Source organism: Nicotiana attenuata, chromosome 3 (genome assembly GCF_001879085.1).
Source record: "Nicotiana attenuata strain UT chromosome 3, NIATTr2, whole genome shotgun sequence".
NCBI classification, from domain to species: Eukaryota; Viridiplantae; Streptophyta; class Magnoliopsida; order Solanales; family Solanaceae; genus Nicotiana; species Nicotiana attenuata.
In genome coordinates this window covers 64,817,301-64,837,252 of record NC_031991.1, presented here as the reverse complement: position 1 = coordinate 64,837,252, position 19,952 = coordinate 64,817,301, and the positions used below count along the sequence as shown (strand labels likewise).

At 40.5% G+C, this 19,952-nt stretch overlaps 1 protein-coding gene across 1 annotated transcript; it reads right to left on the bottom strand.

Annotated features, from left to right (window-relative positions):
- On the bottom strand, positions 2,168-3,180 carry LOC109224441. Its single transcript, XM_019389021.1, has 2 exons — positions 2,361-3,180; positions 2,168-2,241 (listed from the first exon to the last, which is right to left on the bottom strand). The coding sequence occupies exons 1-2, from the start codon at positions 3,178-3,180 to the stop codon at positions 2,168-2,170; spliced, it is 894 nt and encodes a 297-aa protein (XP_019244566.1).

The window sequence follows — 19,952 nt, the reverse complement described above, 5'->3', positions numbered from 1 at the left end:
ACTTCTTCTGGAGTTTCATGAAATGTTATGTCGTGGGCTCTTCTAGAGCTCATTTCCTCCTCATTATGATCGTTTTGATCATTATCTCCTTATCATTTTTCAAGGATTGTTACCTTTGGAACCGATTGGTCTACCACGCTTCATGCGTACAGTAAACTCTATCCTTCAGGGACTTTAAATTTTAATAGGAGCATTTGCAGCTGAAATATAATATTTGATTTTGGATCAGCAAATGCTTCTGGCATTTGACTTGAATTATCTTCTAAGTGAGAATCATATTAATAATAATTCGATTCATATAGCATATTTTTTAGTTGTTTATTCCATTCCCCAAATGTTAGAAAAACTAACATATATCCCCAATCTTCTTTGGAAAACATATCTTTGTGCATTGTGGTAGAGAAATTAATCATATACCACACATCAAAAAATAGTAAAATATTTGTTTCTGATCCTAAACCAATTGTGATGGGAGGACTTATCATATATTGTTGGTTTGATGCATACAAGTGCTGCTATATGCAATTTAGAAAATCTTAGACCAACACATGAAGCTTTGTTCTCATAAATAATAGTTTAGCCATTAATAGGAGGTATTCACTGCTAAACTAGCTTGTATATAAACCAGCATTATCAAGATGAACTGTCTTGATTTCATAATCTGAAAATTATGCTCTTAAGTGAGAAAAGCAATTTCAAATGCCAAACAGCAGGTTGACAATAAACATACATGTAACTATCTTATATATGCATCTATAAGTGGTTGACATGATAGGTGAATGAGCCCATATTCACCTTTTATATATTTCAGAATCAGGGGTCTTAGTCCCAACTTTAGCTTGTATAATCAATTTATTATGAGAACAAGCAACACAGGAGAATTCTTGAAGAATCTTCTAGTTCTTCCGTATATGCTTATCTAAATTCTCAAATAGCTCATTTAAAAATGGCAAATGAAAACTTCAAGTTTATCATGGCATGTGCTATCTCTTAGTAAACTTCTGGTTTACTATAACATAAACTTTTACATTAGTAAGCTTCTGATTTACTGTGGCTATTTTTGTATTAGTAAACTTCTGGTTTACCGTGATACATGATGTAGTACAAATTGGAGAATAAGGCGGGAAACTTCTCATATACATATTATTTTACCCCCTATGATTGTGAAAACATGAAGATTTTCAATCTTCCAATCATTTATAGTCTCAATATGATAGCCATTTATTATAGTACACTTCGAGTTTACTACAACATATGTTTTGACCATAATCATATAATATGAATGACATATTTATAAATAAGCTCTTCAAGAGCCTTCATTTATTATCCACAATCTAATATTAATCGGACACTACTGGTGTCATGTGTCTTCTAGGCAAATAGTAAGCTCTTCAGGAGTTGTTGATACATTTTGTACTATCAAATATTGCTCAGACACTTCTGGTATCATAAGAGAAAATCACAATCAAATAAATAATTGTTTAAGCACAAGAAAACTCCTCTTCATAATATTTTCCTACTTCAGGAGGCAATTTCAATTGTATTACTTCTTCAGGAGCAAATTTAAAATACGAAATATTGAGTATATATTCTCTCAATTATATTACCTCTTCTGGAGGTGAATTGTAATATATTTACATCATGAGCGCGTTCATATTTACCAGATATATTAATATTATCACATTCACTTCAGGGAATGGATTATTATTATCAAAAGTTCTCATCCTTCAGGAAAATCGAACATAATTATCTGAATGCGCATTAATCACATCAAATTGTGATGCCTCAACCTCTTTTAAAATATTTACTACTTCAGGAGCAAATCGAGGCGTGCATTTAATATAGAGAATATTTATGTAGCTTATCTTCAATTGTAACCATAGAAAACCTAAATTATCACTTCTGGTGATCATAGGCATATACCACTTCTGGTGGTTAACAAAATATAATTACAATGAGATATACGAAATATAACCACTTCTGGTGGTTGTATATTTCTTGCAAACTCTGCTAGAGTTTAAGTTGATCTAATAATGTTATCCATATTCTTCAAAATGACATAAATAAGATATATTATAGTAAGCATCATTATCAAATCATAATTTTTCTTTATGTACAACAATTACATAACCATACTATCTATTACAAACAACAAAAATTAAAATATTTACATTTCTACAGATTCACCACCGGTCACATGACTTGTTTCTCCATTTGGGAGTGCAAGGCAATCAGCTACATCTAAATGCATGAAGTCTTAATTATCTTCAGAAATAAAATTTGCTTCAGCATTTTTCTCAGTCTTCTTTAGGGAGGCTTGATAAAGCTCAACCAGGTGGTTTTTGAAGTACGACAAGTACGTGACCAGTGCCCTTTTCCTCCACATCTATAGCATGCAATTTCTGCATTTGGTGCTTGCACCGCTTCGTGCTTTTGTTCCTTCCTTTTCCACTGCTGGTGGTAAGGAGGGTTCTTTGGTGCATTATTATTACCATGATTAAAGTTTCTTCCCCGACCACGGTCATGACCATGACTGGGGCCACGACCTCTTCCGCGCTTAGCTTGGTGGAAGTTCGTCTCATTCACTTTAGGGAATGGACAAGGACCAGTAGGTCGACTTTCATGTTTTTTCATTAATAGCTCATTATGTTGCTCGGCTACAAGAAGATGTGAGAAAAGTTCAGAATACTTTTTGAATCCCATCTCTCGATATTGCTGCTGCAGGAGCATATTCGAGGCATGAAAAGTGGTGAAAGTTTTCTCCAACATATCATGATCAGTAATATTATCACCACATAATTTCAATTGGGAAATAATTCTGAACATAGCAGAATTATACTCACTGCTAGATTTAAAATCTTGTAGCCTTAGATGAGTCCAATCATAGCGTGCCTGTGGAAGAACGACCATCTTCAGGTGGTCATATCTATCTTTCAAATTATTCCACAGCATGACTGGATCTTTAACAGTAAGATATTCCATTTTCAGGCCCTCATCAAGGTGATGGCGTAGGAATATCATTGCTTTGGCACGGTCTTGGTTTGATGCCTGATTTTTATCCTTGATGGTGTCTGCCATACCCATCGGATCAAGATGAATTTCAGCATCAAGCACCCAAGACATGTAGCTTTTGCCCGATATATCCAGGGCTACAAATTCAAGTTTAGAAAGATTTGACATTATATAGAAAAAGAAAGTTCGTACTTCAGATACTTTCAAAGTATTTGCTCGAGATGGCAGAGTCTCGTGCTGATAACGTGTTATAAAATAAAGACTGTAAAGTAAAGACAAGTATAGAGAGAAACTGATATATTATTCGAATTCCAAACTAATGTACATAATGAACTGAAATCTCTTCTATTTATAGAAGAAAAGAAGCTGTTGTGTAAGCTGTTACTGCAAGCTGCTGTGTAAACTGCTACATACCAGATGTGGATAATCTTCTACTGAGAGTAATATTTATCCATAATGGAGTACTGAAAGGATAAGCTCATTGTGCCGGGTATAGATAATCTTCTACTGGGGGTAATGTTTATCCATAACGGAGTACTAAAAGGATAAGCTCATTGTACACGGTATGGATAATCTTCTACTGGGGGTAATGTTTATCCATAACGGAGTACTGAAAGGATAAGCTTATTGTACTCGATATGGATAATCTTCTACCGGAGGTAATATTTATCTATAACGGAGTATCGAAAGGATAAGCTTATTATACGCGGCATGGATAATCTTCTACCGGGGGTAATGTTTATCCATAACCGGGTACCGAAGTGATAAGCTTTTTCAGGAGGCTTATTTCCAATAGAGTACTAAATAGATAAACATATTTACGGCGAAATCCCATATAAATAAGCTTCTTCAGGAAGCTTATTTACAACGGAGTACTAAATAAATATCCATAATATAATATATTTATAACAGTGCGTAGTTTATGTAATATGTTCTCATCTGCAAGTTACCGTACTATTTTGGAATAAGTAATGTGAAAGAATAGTTATTCGTTTTTTGGTTGGTCAATTCCAGAATTGCTTTTATAAGGATTAGAGAAACAATTTATGTTTTGTCGGATTTTTTTAAAAAGTAGTTTTGAGTGTTAAATTATAAAACGAGTCATCTAAAGATGCACTTTACAGTTAGTATTATTCAAATAGATAAAAAGTTTCATATATTTACTATGAAAGTTTATTTCAACTTTTTGCTAATAAAAATATTATTGATTTACGGCTTCTGATGTGGTTGATACACTTTTGTTATTCCTAAGATCGTACAAAGAAGAAGTGGAAACACAAGAAATGAGAAGAGTGTTTTATATATATATATATAGTTGAGCCACAAATGGTTCAAATTAATAAACAAAAATTTGGTATCATTATCTCATTATTTCTATCCTGAAATTTTTTATTTTCTGCTTCTTAGGAAAAATCCAGCTTCTGTTTACCTCCTTCGTCAGAGAAACATCTTATCTTAAAAGTCAATGCAATAAATGCTGAATTAAGTTTTAAAGACCAAAATAAAAGCACATTAGAAATATCTGGCAAACCCATCTTCAAGAAAATAAAAATATTTTATCCCACTAAAAAAGAGGCTAGGTTCCTTGAATGGTTATCCAGATATTTGTTGGATACTCCGACTGATAAAAGAAATACTTCTATTCATAATATTATTAAAAAAAAAAAAAGCAGAGGTGAGGAATCTTGAAAATTTGAATTCAAAGGAGATCCACGAATTAATAATTCAACAAAGAACATGAAGATGGAAATAAACTAATTCACATATACAGGTTGGAGAATATTTAATGGTAAACGTACTACTAATATAATACTAAGATAATGAACACCTGCCCTTCCCAAAGTGGAAGGACAAGCTACAAAAGAGGAAATCATTATCTATTTTAAGAATAAATTCACATGACAACGTGACCACTAACTAACAAAAAATATTTTAAAGTATCTTAAATCTCATACACGCCACCCATGACTTTGCTTTTAAACTCATATACATGCCAGGAAGGCATGGGAGGATTTTTTTTTTCCTTTTTTTTTTTTACAATTTCGATGTCCGATACTCGTATTGGAGTCCGATTATATCCGGGCATCACGCCGCGTAGGGCTCCATTCGGGGTGAAACTATCTACCAAAGATTTGTTTTTATCCAGGACTGGAATCGGAGACCTCTGATTATGGGAAGAGTAGCTTCATCCCTTGCACAACATAATTTGGTGGTGACGTGGGAGGATTCTAATCTTTTACCAACTTAGAAATTGATTTAGTTTATAATATATACTGATAGTATAGATATTTTTTATATTATCAGTTTTATTTAACATGTTATAGCATATTGTTTAGGCTTCTTATCTGGATTAGATTATCAAACATTTAATATGAGCAACTATTTATAGTTATTTTTAATAATTTGATTATGTAAAAGTTTTTTTTTTTACTATGTAAATGTTACACACTTTATAATTGCGTATTAATTAAATAAAAGAAACAATAAGTCTAACCTCATTAAATTATTAACGGGCAATTCAAGGATATCAAATTAATGTGATTGTTCAACACGAGGATCGTGTTAAGACAGTACTTTGCTAAGACTACAAAATTGAACGCAGGTTTAAAATTAAATTAGTGCCTCTTCTAAAATTGACTTTCTAATTAAAACAGAAATAAAATCATATAAGAATATCACAGTTTAAGCATAAGTTTAGCTGTTAAGTGTTATGTAAATTAAATATTTGACTATATTTTTATTGAATATCGATTTTTTTATTATATTAAGCATCTCTTTTTCGTTTTCTGTTTTTATCGTTGTGGTTAGGTGACATCACAAGTACGTATTATAATCAGATTAGTTTTCAGCTACAATATATTCTAATCAGATACTCAGTCTTGTTTAACCAAAAAATTGTTAAACCCTTTAGTTAAACTAATTAATAGAGAGATAGAAGGTAAATTTTAGCCAAACATAACTAACTTTAGATCAAAACATATTGAGTACAAAAATCGGAGAAGAACAAGCCGAGTTAATATTTCTTAAGATGATTATCATACATCAAATGTAAATGATAAGCTTACATCTATGACGGGTTTGCACCACAATTGCAAGAGCACAGAAGTAGAAGAGAGAAAGCTGTTGATAACTAAGAGATTCCCCCTTGTTGGTTCCGTAACGATGACTATAAATGTTGTAGCCGGACCTGGGTTCAGAGAGCCCAGTAATGGTCTCCTGCCTCCCTATATATACTAATAATTTTCCCTTTTATCCAATGGTCTTTGACCGGAGTGCTTTCTCATGACTGGGTCCTTCATTACTTGCCCAAACATTATACTTGTTCTGCGATGTAAGCTTTCTAACAGCTTGATCTCGGCAGTGACCATGGTACTCGTCGCCATTACTCCTCGTGGGCACGACCACGACTGGGTCGACCTCTTACCGTCCCCTTTAATGATAACCATCTAGTGGTCAGATTTTGACCTATACAATTAGTCCCTTCCCCCGTTGGGGTCGTCTTTTGGCGAGCTCAATGGGCGGACCCTGTGGATTCAAGAGTTAGGAGAAATCTGATCATTATGCGAAGATAGGGTCCTTATGGCGAGGTGGCGACGTGATGTTTTAAGACTTTACCGGACCGTTACGTCAGTTCGGAGATGGATCGTCACGTCGATTCAAGGTACCATGAATGCCCGTTATGCGTCATTATGACGCACGTTCCCCAGGCACCGTATCATTTCCTATGCCCTTTCAGCTTTTTGGTTGCTCTCGGGTTTCCCGCGCTGGGCATTTGTGTTCCTATAAATAGGGGGAACCCACCATTCGATTGTTACGATTTTCGATTTACCTGAGAAATTTTGCAAACTTCCACCTTCTTCAGTATTTCACACATCTGCAGAATTTGACGCGACCACCCTCTCTATTTCTTCAACACTCTTGTTTATTCCGATCGAGCTAGAAAAATGGCTGGTACTTCTTCCCAGACTGAAAGATTCGTTAAAGCTCCGACGCCGGAAAATGATGTATCCCTTTTTGGAGAGGGAATGAAGGTGACGGAAGAAGAGAGATTTCCGATAGTGGCTGAGATACTACCCCGTCCGGGGAAATTATGGACTGACTTTAACAGCCATGCCGGAGATGAACCGGAACCTGTCCCTTCCACCATGGATGAAGCGGCGATTATGGCGCTCAAGGCTAAGTGGGGAATTCCGAATGATATCGAAATGGTACCTGCGCGGGGACGGACATTGTACATTTGCACCGCCCGGGGTACTGTGCATTTTACGCGTATCCTTTTGTTGCCGGATATACGCTCCCCCCCTCTCTAGTGGTAGACTTCTGCCGCTTCTACAAAGTCTGCCCGGCTCAGCTCTCGCCGTACGCATACAAGCTCTCCCTCACACTCATCAAGTGTGCGGAGCTCGCCGGTCGAGGGATTACTTTGGGGCACATGCTTCATATATTTGCCCCTCAACTGCTTCGGGGCACGATGATCCACATGCGCCATCGAGGAATTAAAAGTTTGGTGGTGAAGATGGACGATAAGGCTAATCGTCGCTTCTGGGAAAGATATTTTTATGTACGGACAAAGCACCTTATGGCGGACTCGGCAGGGTTCCCTGAGACGTGGAACTTCGCTCGTAAGTTTTCCCTTGTTTATTTTGCGATTCCTCTCTAGGTGGTCATCAATCGTTCTTCTCTAGGTGATATTGCTAAGGACTTGTTTTCGTTTTTGCAGCCGAGAGACTACCTCCCCCGCTAGTTGACGACATCCGCGAGTGGGTGAACGCAATTCTTCCCCATACAATGGGTTTTCGTGAGTGGGCGTCCTTCTACGAGAAATATGGGCGTAAGCATCTCACTGGTGAGTCAGCCCACTGCAGTTTTTTCTTTTTCTTTGCCTTACGATTCGAACTTGTCGTTATATGATCGTCTTTATTTGTTTGCAGGGAGAGCGCGAAGAATGAGGGCTCCTCCGCTCGCATTCTGTCAACAGGTGCCCCCTGTCGGGCCTGCACCGAGGGCCGCTATCCGGCCTGCATCAAGAGCCACTACCCAGTCTGCACCTGCGGCTGGAGCCGTGTGCGCGGGGGCTATTCCTCAACCTGAGGCTGCGGTTTCTACCGTCCGCTCAACGGGCGAGTCTTCCCGTGCTGGTAGTGGAGGGGCCCCGTCGAAGAGACGACAGGTGGCGTTGGAAGTGGTTCCTCAAGCCGAATCATCTTCGAGGGGCAACCTTTCTTTGGCGGTGCCCGAAATTGAAGGTGGTGCTAACCCGGCCGCAGATGCTACGCCCGTAGTGAACGGTCAATAGACTGACGTGGCGGAGAGATGGAGTCTCGAGGCTGCCGTTGCTGTCTTGGGCGGCCCTTTGTCATCCCGGCCGAACAACACTTTTTCTTTAGCCGAAGAGAGGGGAAAAGGCGTCGCGGTTGATGATTACGAGTCTGTATCTGACCTCGATCCTGACGATGTTAGGATGTTCGAGGAGGGCTTTACCCGAACTATGATAAGAGCAGGAGGTCCTTCCCGAATACTCAAAATTCTGTCGGACCTCAATCTTCTGCGAGACACGGCGGATTTTGTGCCGCAGTCCAACCTTTTATGTTCTAGCGCAGAAAGCGGAGCTTTTCAGGACGTCAACGATGCCGATTGTCACATGGTGTGGCCGCGATGGGCCTAAGGGTAAGTTTCTCTTCCTTGTTTGTTTTTTCCCGCCCCTTTTTTGTGGCCTTGGCCTTTATCGACTTTTTTCTTTGCTTTCAGTCTTACGTGTTGGAGATCGAGTGTGCTCGCAGGGCCGAGACTCGGGCCAAGATTTTTTTGACGATGCTTAAAAAGTATCGGAGGTATCGCAACAAATGCCGCGAGATGCATGAGCGGCTCAGGGCGGGTACTGGCACCCAATCCCTCGGGGAGGAGTTGGAGAAAAGGGATTAGGAGTTGATGTAGTCCATTCGCAGATGTAGTGAGCTCGAGGAGCTGCTCCATGCCAAGGACGAAGAGCTTGAGTTGGGCAAAGGGGTCGCTGCGGAGTGCGAGCATCTTCAGGCGAAGGTGCTGTCATTGCAAGCTGAACTCGATCAGAATGCCGCCAGAGTTGAAGCTTTGAGTGCATAATGGATGGGGAAGTTAGCCGAGCTGGAGAGAAAAGTGGCCGAGCTAGAAAATGCCGAGAATGCTCGGGCATCGGCTTCGGCGAGAGCGACGGCGCTGGAGGACACTATCCGCGTCCTCAAATCTGAGCAGGAGTCTGAGAGGGCAACGACCATACTGAGGGAGGCGAGGCTCGAAGAGCGCATCGGCAAAATAGACCGGGAAGCTTCAAACTTGGGAGACCAGGACATGACCCTCGAGGCCGAAAAGGCGCAATTGCTGGGTCAAGTTGAATCTGCTTCCGCCGCCGTTCCTCGTCACTTGCATGAGCTGTGGGTCCATGCCGAGGCCCAACGAGACATATACAAGGGTTTATAGGAGGTGGGCAGAGTTTCCGAGGCTGCTTTTGAAGAAGCTCGAGCGAAGGCACGCGAGGCTCGTGTCAATTACGGCTACGAACCTGCGACACTGGAGGTTGGCGAGGACGCTGATGTTAAGAACGGATTTCCGAAGACAATGATGGGAAGAACGACGGTGATGACGCCGAGTGAAAAGTTGTTGCAGCTTTACTACTCTTTTTTTTTTGTTCATTTTCACCTTCTTTTTTTTGGGCTTGTTTTGTCTTTTGTAAGGTGCGACTGTTACACACGTATATTTAAATAAAATAGTTGCTTCACCTTTGTGTATCTTTTGATTCTCTTTTTCTTTTCCTCGTTCGTTACATATCTTTTAGTTTTGGTGCGGACCTTTGGATTCTCCTTTCTTTTTTTTTTGGCGATGAGTGCCAGTGGCCGTAAATGTGTTAATTCGGGTAAGATCGATTTGCGACCTATTTGCTTTGACGATGGCCGGTGGACGCAAAGGTGTTAACTCGAGCGAGATCGAATTGTGACCTATTGTAAGTTCGAGTGAGGTCGAACCCTTCTTTAGGCGATGGCCGTTGACCGTAGGGGTATTATTTCGAGCAAGGTCGAAACGGTAACCCATTGTAAGTTCGAGTTAGGTCGAACCCTTCTGTTGGCGATGGCCGTTGGCCGTAGGGGTATTATTTCGAGCAAGGTCAAAATGGTAACCCATTATAAGTTCGAGATATGTCGAACCCTTCTTTTGGCGTTGGCCGTAAGGGTGTTATTTCGAGCAAGGTCGAAATGGTAACCCATTGTAAGTTCGATCTAGGTTGAACCCTTCTTTTAGCGATGGCCGTTGGCTGTAGGGGTATTATTTCGAGCAAGGTCGAAATGGTAACCCATTTTAAGTTCGAGCTAGGTCAAACCCTTCTTTTGGCGATGGTCGTAGGGGTGTTATTTCGAGCAAGGTCGAAATGGTAACCCGTTGTAAGTTCGAGCTAGGTCAAACCCGTCTTTGCGATGACCGTTGGCCGCAGGGGTGTTATTTCGAGCAAGGTCGAAAATGGTAACTATCACAACCTGAATATCCCACCGTCGGGACCGTGATGGCGTCTAACATTGTACTCGCTAGGCAAGCCAACGTTACAAATTATTTCGTCTTTACCTTTTATCTTTTAACAATTTACAAGTTAACATAAGTAAATCAACGAAATAAAACGAAAGAACAGAATTTAACAAGTTATCTTAATACAACTGCAAAACCCTAATAAAACTCCACCCAGAACTAGTGTCACAATTTCACGGACCATCTACGAATACTACACATAATAGTCTGAACAAAGAAATACACATATGTTTCGAAAATAGATAAAGCAGAAAAGAAAAACAGGATAGAAGGGGACGCCAAGGCCTGCGGACGCCTGCAGGACTACCTCGGGTCTCCACTGGACTGAATGCAGCAACCTCGAACTACGGTCCAACACTGGGATCTGGACAAAAAGCGCAGAGTGTAGCATCAGGACAACCGATCCCATGTACCGGTAAGTGGCGAGCCTAACCTCGACCAAGTAGTGACGAGGCTACGGCGGGGAATAACAATATATATATATATATAACCTGCAACTGTTTATAATAAACAGAAAAGAAGTACGGAATGAAAAATAATCGTAACTTGCATTAAAGGAACACATGACTCAGCCATTCTACTAATATCCAGCTATAACCAATCCTTAGGGAGTTTTCAATATCACAGTAATAGACTTCAACAGAAATAAATGCCATAAACCATAACTGAATACAAGGTGTTTCGCAACATATGTATATATCAACACCATTCACAAAGAATGAATACAAGGTGTTTCAAGTTAACTCAATTTCCACAATTCTTATACCTCAACTACACAATGGAATATCACTACGATTATGAAACTTCACTCATAAAAACAAATCAGCGAGACCAACCCACGTGCACCATAAGGCACCAATGAATCCATATAAGCCAACGGAGTAATAAAATGAAGCTACGGAACCAATAATACCTCAACGGGAACATTAACAATTAACATGAAACAATTAAATAATTCAATAAAGAGAACAACAGTTAACATGAAGCAATTGGACATGGAACATTAGTGATCAAGTAGCAATTAAGGCATGGAAACATTTATGATCAAATAGCAATTAAGGCATGGAAACAGTTTAAGAAGGTAGCAAATAAGACAAGAAATAGTATAATAGGAAACGGGGAAGGGAACAAACTAAAAGAATGGAAGTTTGGAGGCGCATAGGTACTCGTCACCACACCTATACGCCACGCACATGAAATTTCACTTAGCACATATGTCGGCGATTCCCATTCCCTCAAGTCAAGGTTAGACCAAACACTTACCTCAAGCGAACGGACAATTCAACACTCGACTACCGCTTTACCTCTCGATTCCACCACAAATTCACTCGTATCTAACCATAATTAGTTTAATAACATCAATAAATGCTAAATGAATCAATTCTAATACATGAATATGAATTCCCCAATGTTTTCCCCAAAAAGTCAAAACCCGACTCCGGGCCCGCTTGGTCAAAACCCGAAGTTCGGACCAAAACCCGATTACACATTCACTCTCGAGCCCAGATATACAATTGGTTTTGGAATCCGACCTCAATTTAAGGTCTAAATCCCCAAATTCCAATATTCCTAGGTTCTACCCAAAATTCCCAATTCCACCATGAAAACCCTAGATTCTAGGATGATTCTTGTAAAAAGAAGTTAAGGAGTGAAAGAAATGAGTTTAAAATCACTTACTTTTAATTTAGGGAAGAAAGAGTACTTGAAAAATCGTCTCTTATGTTTTAGGTTTTTGAATAATGAAAAATGGATGATAAGTCCCGTTTATATAGCCCTCTCAGATCTTCAGAACGCTGACCGCAGAAGGAGGGCCGCGGTCGCAAAACTCACCGCTGACCGTGAAATAACCGGCACGGCCGCGGAAGCTCTGGCCTTACCCACCGCCGACTGAGAAATCCCACCGCAGTGGCGGAATCCCCTGCGCGGCCACGGAAATTCTACCGCGGTCCGCGAAACCTAGGTTTAGAGACGTGCGATTCTGCAATTTTTCAGGTCCAGGTATTTTTCTAAGTCTTTAAACACCCGTGGCCTATCCAAAACTCACCCGAGCCCTCGGGGCTCCAAACCAAACATGCTCACAAGTCTAAAAACATCATAAGGACTTGTTCGTGTGATCAAATCGCCAAAATAACATCTTAAACAATAAATTTAACACCGAAACTCATGAATTTCACAAGATAGTTCAAATTTCTATTTTCTCAACCAAGGGTCTGATTTATACCAAATCAACTCCGATTCTTACCGAATTTAACAGATATGACGTAAATATTATATTAAGCTTGTACCGGGCTCCGGAACCAAAATACGGGCCCGATACCATCAAGATTTTACACCATTTCATTTCCAAAAGTCCTTATATTTTCCGGCAAACAATTTTCTTTATAAACAATTCTTTCCTCGGACTAGGGGCCTCGGGATTCAATTCTGGGCATACGCCCAAGTCTCATATTTTACTACGGACCCTACGGGATCGTCAAATCACGGGTCCGGGTTCGTTTACCAAAAATGTCGACCGAAGTCAACTTTAATCAATTATAAAGGCCAAATTCAATATTTTCCTTAAAATTTACATAAAATCTTTTCGGAATCGCGAATCGAGGAGAGATACAAGGAGGTTTTCAATGCCTCAGAACATGGAAACGGACTCTAAAACAAAAGATGACCTTTTGGGTCATCACATTCTCCACCTCTAAAACAACCGTTCGTCCTCGAACGGACATAGAAAAGTACCTGAGTCGGTAAAAAGATGGGGATATTGGCTCACTATATCAGACTTGGACTCCCAGGTAGCTGCCTCAACAGGCTGACCTCTCCACTAAACACGAACCGACAGATAACTCTTTGATCTCAACTGACGAACCTGCTGGTCTAGAATAGCTACCAGCTCCTCCTCATAGGTCAAGTCCTTGTCGAATTGGACAATGCTAAAGTCTAACACGTGGGATGGATGACCGTGATACTTCCGAAGTATGGACACATGAAACACCGGATGCACGGCTGATAAACTCGGTGGCAACGCAAGTCTGTAAGCCACCTCTCCCACTCGATCAAGAATCTCAAAAAGACCGATGAACCTAGGGCTTAACTTGCCCTTCTTCCCAAATCTCATCACGAACGTTACGGTCGGCTTAACTCTTTTGCCTGGACTGAGCTGTACGGAGCCTATCCTGAATGACCTTAACCTTGTCTAAGGCATCTTATACCAAATCTGTACCCAACAACCGAGCCTCCCCGGGCTCAAACCGCCCAACTGGCAAGCGACACCGTCTACCATATAATGCCTTACAAGGAGCCATCTAGATGCTCGACTGATAGCTGTTGTTGTAGGCAAACTCCGCTAATGGCAAGAACTGATCCCATGAACCTCTTAAGTCAACAACACATGCTCAAAGCATAAGTACGCTCGGACTGTCTGTCCGTTTGAGGATGAAATGTTGTGCTCAACTCGACACGTGTACCCAACTCACGCTGAACTGCCCTCCAAAAATGCGAGGTAAACTGCGTACCCCGATCAGAAATGATAGACACAAGCACACCATGAAGACGAACAATCTCCCGGATATAGATCTCAGCTAACCTCTCTGAAGAATAGGAGACTGCCACATGAACGAAATGTGCTGACTTAGTCAGCCTATCAACAATAACCCATACCGCATCGAGCTTCCTCTGAGTCCGTGGAGTCCAACAATGAAGTCCATGGTGATACGCTCTCACTTCCACTCAGGAATCTCAATCTTCTGAAGCAAACCACCAGGTCTCTGATGCTCGTACTTGATAACTAGGGATTCTAGTTCATTTTACACTCCTTTTTGCTTGAGTTTTGATTAAAATGTATACGAATAATCCCAAAGGCTTACATGTTGTGCTTGTTTGCAGGGTTTGGTCAAAAATGTGACAAGTAGTCAAAACCAGCTCAAAAAGGAGTGAAACATGCACAAGTACCAAGAACAAGTCAAAGCACAGTTGAAACAGACCCACCGCAGCTGCAATCCATTTAGTGCGGTCCGCAGTGAGGAGATTTAGAGAGGTGCAAATTTGGATCTTAAAGTAGTGCGGTCCGCGGAGGTTTTTTCGCGGCTGCAATCCATTTTTATGCGGTTCGCGAAGAGGGAGTTTCAGAGAGTTGGAAGTTTGGGCAATTGAATCCAGTGCGCTCAGCAGAGCATTTTATGCGGCCTGCGGTGGCCATATTCAGAGAGTGAATATTCAAGCCAAAAAGCCTCATCGCGGCCGCGGTGCATTTTTCGCGGTCCGCAGTACCTCCGCAGGGGTATTTTTGTCCAGAAAATTTGGCCTAGTATAAATACTTTCTTTTCTCATTTTTAGGGTATCCTTTTGTAATCTAACTTTTAGCTGAGCACGTGAACAACTATTTTGTTCCATTTTGAGTAAATTGGAGCTACTTTACCACTGAATCTTCATTTTCTTAGTTCGAATCAAATTATATGGTTTATTCTTCATCTAATTTCATATTTTCGTCCATTATTATGAGTAGATAGACCCATTAGCTAGGGTTGTGGCTCAATCCTAGTGTGAGTATTTGATGGATCTTGTGTTTTAATGCTTAGATGTTTATGGGTGGTTGATATTTGGAGTGATTTGTGTTGTTTATGTTGGATTAGTGGTTGCAAACACTAATTTGTGCCTATTTGACTTGGGCTCTTCTTGAGAAAGAGAGCTTAAGTCTAGGAAATCAGTCTAACAAGGAATTGGGGCGTACTCAAGAGATTGATAGCCCCAATTAAAAGGTTAAATCTAGAGATAGTAATACCCGACTTGAGCCTATATTGCTTGCATAATTTCGACACCCAATTGGTCTTGAGAAAGTCAACTTGGGCAAAGTCACTCGAGCTACCGAGAGGTATAGAGTGAGTAGCATCGTGCATTGGCTATATCGCGATCCCAAACATAACATCTTTGCCTTAGACTTAGAACCCGTCAAGTATTCACCTAAGGGGAAGTCACTTCCCTAGCGCTTCGTTACCTATTTGACAACCCTTTAGCAATTATTCTTAGTTTAATTTAGCATCTCATTAGTATAAAAGTAGAAGTAATCAAAAGAACAATTATGATTGGAAGCGTAATTAAGAGCATTACGCATTGCTAGTTTAGATAGGAATCCAATTCCCAATTCTAGCTCCCTGTAGATTTGATCCCGACCTATTCGGATAAAAGCTGCATCGAGCGCTCTCGCCACTCCGTAGTGGAGTAGGGTTGGCACCGATCACTTTTTGGCGCCGTTGCCGGGGAGCTAACGGTTTTGGCTATCTATCTAAATAGTTTTGTGTATTGTTTTTCTTTCCTTCTGTGATATTAACTTGTGTTTGACGCCAATTCAGGTACAATATGGCGGCAAACAACAATAATGACCCTCTTGGAAATGTGATCCCGGGGGAGGAGTTTGATGACTTCGGTGAAGATGAGGTGCCTCTTGCACCTCAAGGAAAAAGGAGAGGCCGCCAGGCCAATGCCAATGATAATGTTCCAGACCCTCCCCCGCCACCTCCAAGAGTGGCCCCTCGGGTGCTTCCCAACCAAGAATATGCCAGTGCAATTTTCCCACCCCGGATCCGGGGGGGCAATTTCTAAATTACCAATGTGATGCTGACCTTGCTGGAGCAACGAGGATATTTCACAGGTGCTCCCAACCTAAATGCTTACAAGCACCTCAAGGGTTTGATACATGTTGGGGGAGCAAGCAAACCAACGTGTCCTGGGATGACTTGCGGTTGAGACTATTCCCTTTCTCTCTTCGGGGGAGGGCACTAGACTGGATAGAGAGACTCCCTAACCATTCCATCCATACATGGGATAAGTTGGCGGATAAATTTATTGCGAAGTTTTTCTCACCGGGGCACATGGCAACTTTGAGGGATGAAATATTAGCTTTCAAACAGGAGCCCAATGAACCCTTGCATGAAATTTGGGAGCGATACCGGACCATGGTTAAGGAATGACCTAAAAATGATATGACTGAGGCAATAATACAACAGAAATTCTACCAAGGCATTAGCACAACAAATCAGTGCATAGTTAACCAACTAGCTGGGGGCAACTTCATGAACACGCCGTATGATCAAACTTGTGAGATATTGGATGAGATGGCGGACACTTCTTCCGCTTGGCAAAGTAGAGCAAATGTGCCACAGGGTGACCCCACGGTTATTCACTTGCACAAAGAGCTCCATGATCATGGACAGGCAATAGCTGAACTGACAATAACTATGAACCAGCTAGCAAAGGCATAGTTACAACAGGTTCAAACTCCACGACAAGTGAATGCTATGGAGGGTGTCAACATGTTAGTGAACAAAAGAAGACAAAGAGGGCAACAGAACCAAGGGAATTCGGATCAATACAACCAAGATGGTGGTGGGTTCCAAGATGATGGGTATGAAGATCAGAATGAAGAAGTGCAGTATGTGAACAATTATCAAGGCCAAAGGGGCAATTCTTCCAACCAACAACAACAATGGAGATCCCAGGGCAATTGGGTTAATCAACAATAAGGGAACAATAATTGGAGTAATCAACAACAGGGAAACAATAATTGGGGTAACAACAATCAAAATCCTAATTGGGGCAACCAGAACAACAATCAGGGAAACTGGGGTAACAACAACAACAAAAGGGGTGGAAAAAACATTCAGGGTGGTTGGAACAATAATAATTAAGGAAATCGGGGGCAAGGCTTTCAAAACAACCGAGCAATCCACCCCCATTTCCATCCCAAGGTCCTAGTTCATCCAATAATGAAATGGGGAGAATTGAAATGATGTTTGAACAGATGATGAAAATGAATGCTGACTCCAATGCTCAGTTAGCATCCCACAATACTTGAATCAGAAACTTGGAGGTTCAGCTAGGCCAAATCTCACAGTCCTTGAATACTCTCCCTAAGGGGGCTCTACCTAGTGAAACGGTAGTCAACCAGAAGGGTGGGAACAATACCGGGCATGCAATGGCGGTAATTACAAGAAGTGGACGAGGCGGTGATGTGAATGCCTCCAAATAAAAAGAAATTTTGAGTGATGAAGTTGAGTTGCAAGAGGATGAGATCCCTTTGGTGGATGAGAATGTGATTGATGAGAATGTGAATGAAGAAGTGAGTATTGATATCACAGTATAAAGAACAGAGCAAGAGACTCCAAGAAAGCAAACTAAATTGTAGATACGAAAGTTTCCCTACAATGGGGGCTGGCTTCAACAACCCATAAGGGATGGCTTGCCAAGCTACTGTGAGCACGTGATTTTTGCCCTATATGAATTACTCCCAGAAACTCAAACAAAATGATTTCTTTCATTATTTTGCAATTTAGTGGATTTTTGTGACATGTTGTAGTAATTGTTTGCATTTTATTTGTGCATGATAATTCATATTAAAAATACAAAAAATATGCATTTGCATTTAGGAATTTAATTTCACATTTTTAGTATTAATTAGGTATTAATTTGTTTTAGAACAAAAATTAAAGAAAATAACAAAAATAGTTTCTTTGCACTTTTAATTGTTAATTGTTGAATTTATCGCGAAATAGATTTTAAGCAGTTTTAGGAATCAATTAGCTTAATGTTGGAAATAGATTAGGTTTCATTTTAATTTTGCATTTTTATAAAAATTAGAAAAATAAATACAAAACACAAATAAATAAAATAAAAGAAACAATTAAAAGAAGAGGGATTTAAATTGGGCTAAGTCTTGAATCAACCCACCCAGGCCCAATATTTTCCGCCCAATCCCAGCCCAAAACGCTGCCCACACCCGGTCTAAAATCATTGAAACGACGTAGTATGATCAGGATACTACGTCGTTTTGGCTTCTTTTCCTTATGAACACATGAATGCTGTAATTAGTAACGTTAGATTGATCTAGTTTAAAATGGTTAGTTCGTTAATTCACTATTATTAATAGGGGAATTAGATCATTCTGTTTGGTTTGAATCGTTTCTCCTGAACATGGTTGCTATCTCTACTAAAATTGGCTCAACTGATAGGCTAGACTTCAAACAACGACTGGGCTGCCAGACCGCGTATCTGGGCTCAATCTGGCCCAATTTGCATGAATCTTTGCTATAATGCACCGGACCATGGCTGGTCGCTCGATTTACAAATTAAATGGCTGGCATACATTTGGGCCTGCAGTCCAATCCATTTGTTGTCCTTATGTATTTACTGCTCTGGGCTAATAGACTGAAAATAAGAATTAAAGGGTCAAGCCTCTTTGAATGTTGTTAATGACAACTGATTGGTTTAATGATTAGGATATTTCTTTTCTTGTTAGAGACAAATAAATAGAAAAATTCTAGTTCTTGGATTGGCCTTTTAATAATAAAAATGAGACGAGCCCGCGCGAGCCAAATACAAATGGCGGGGCCCTCAATAAATGCTATAAAAATACTTAGAATTCGGGTGAACCGTTTAGCGAATTTCACGGTTTTCCCAAAGATAATAAACGCGTAGTTGCTTTAGGCGCGTAATTTTAATAATATTACTTCCTAAATGCGGGTGCACATTTATGTGACCCAAATCTAAATCTCAACGAAGTCGAAATGCGTCAAAAGCCACGGGTGCACTGGTGTGACGTGGTTCGAGAATCATATTTTCACGACGTTGCAATTCTTATTAAAAAGACATAAAATAAAAGCGGTAAAATAAAAGGCACATAAGTTAGAACATGTTTTAAAATCAGATAAAAGCAAAATACAACAGTTGAGCGACCGTCTAGAACCACGGAATCCGGGAATGCCTAACACTTCTCCGGGTTAACAGAATTCCTTACTCGGATTTCTGGTCGCGGACGTTAACAGAGTCATAATTCTCTCGGATCGGGATTCAACCGTGACTTGGGACAGCCATTAACACCCAAGGTGGCGACTCTGAATATTGATAATAAATCCCGTTTCGATTGTCCTTTAAGTGGAAAAACTCCTTTACACCCTTGCGGGTGGTAAGAAAGAGTGTGACGCTTCTCGGCGACTCTGTGGCGGGGATCGAACCCAGAATCTCTGCTTCAGGTTCAGAATTCGAGGCTTAAATAATTGTTGTATTTGGTGTATATCTGATTTCCTACAGTTTCATGCTAAATGTGCAATAAGTTGCTGTTTACGGCTTGATATTATCTGAACTGTATATAAACTTGCCGAAACCCTTCTCTCTCACCTCCGGGATGTGGTCTTACTGGTTGAGATCCCCTATTTTTAGTGTCAATGACCCTGAAATAAGAAAAGTGCCGGACAAAGTTACTAAGGCCCGATGCCTTTGGTTCCTTTACGTTAGCCCCCTCCTCGACTTCAGTTGTCCGCTCGGGCACACAGTTAGAACAATAACCCCAGGTTTGAACCTAGAATAACTTGAACTTCAATGCGGATCCCTAGTAGTGTAAGCTTATT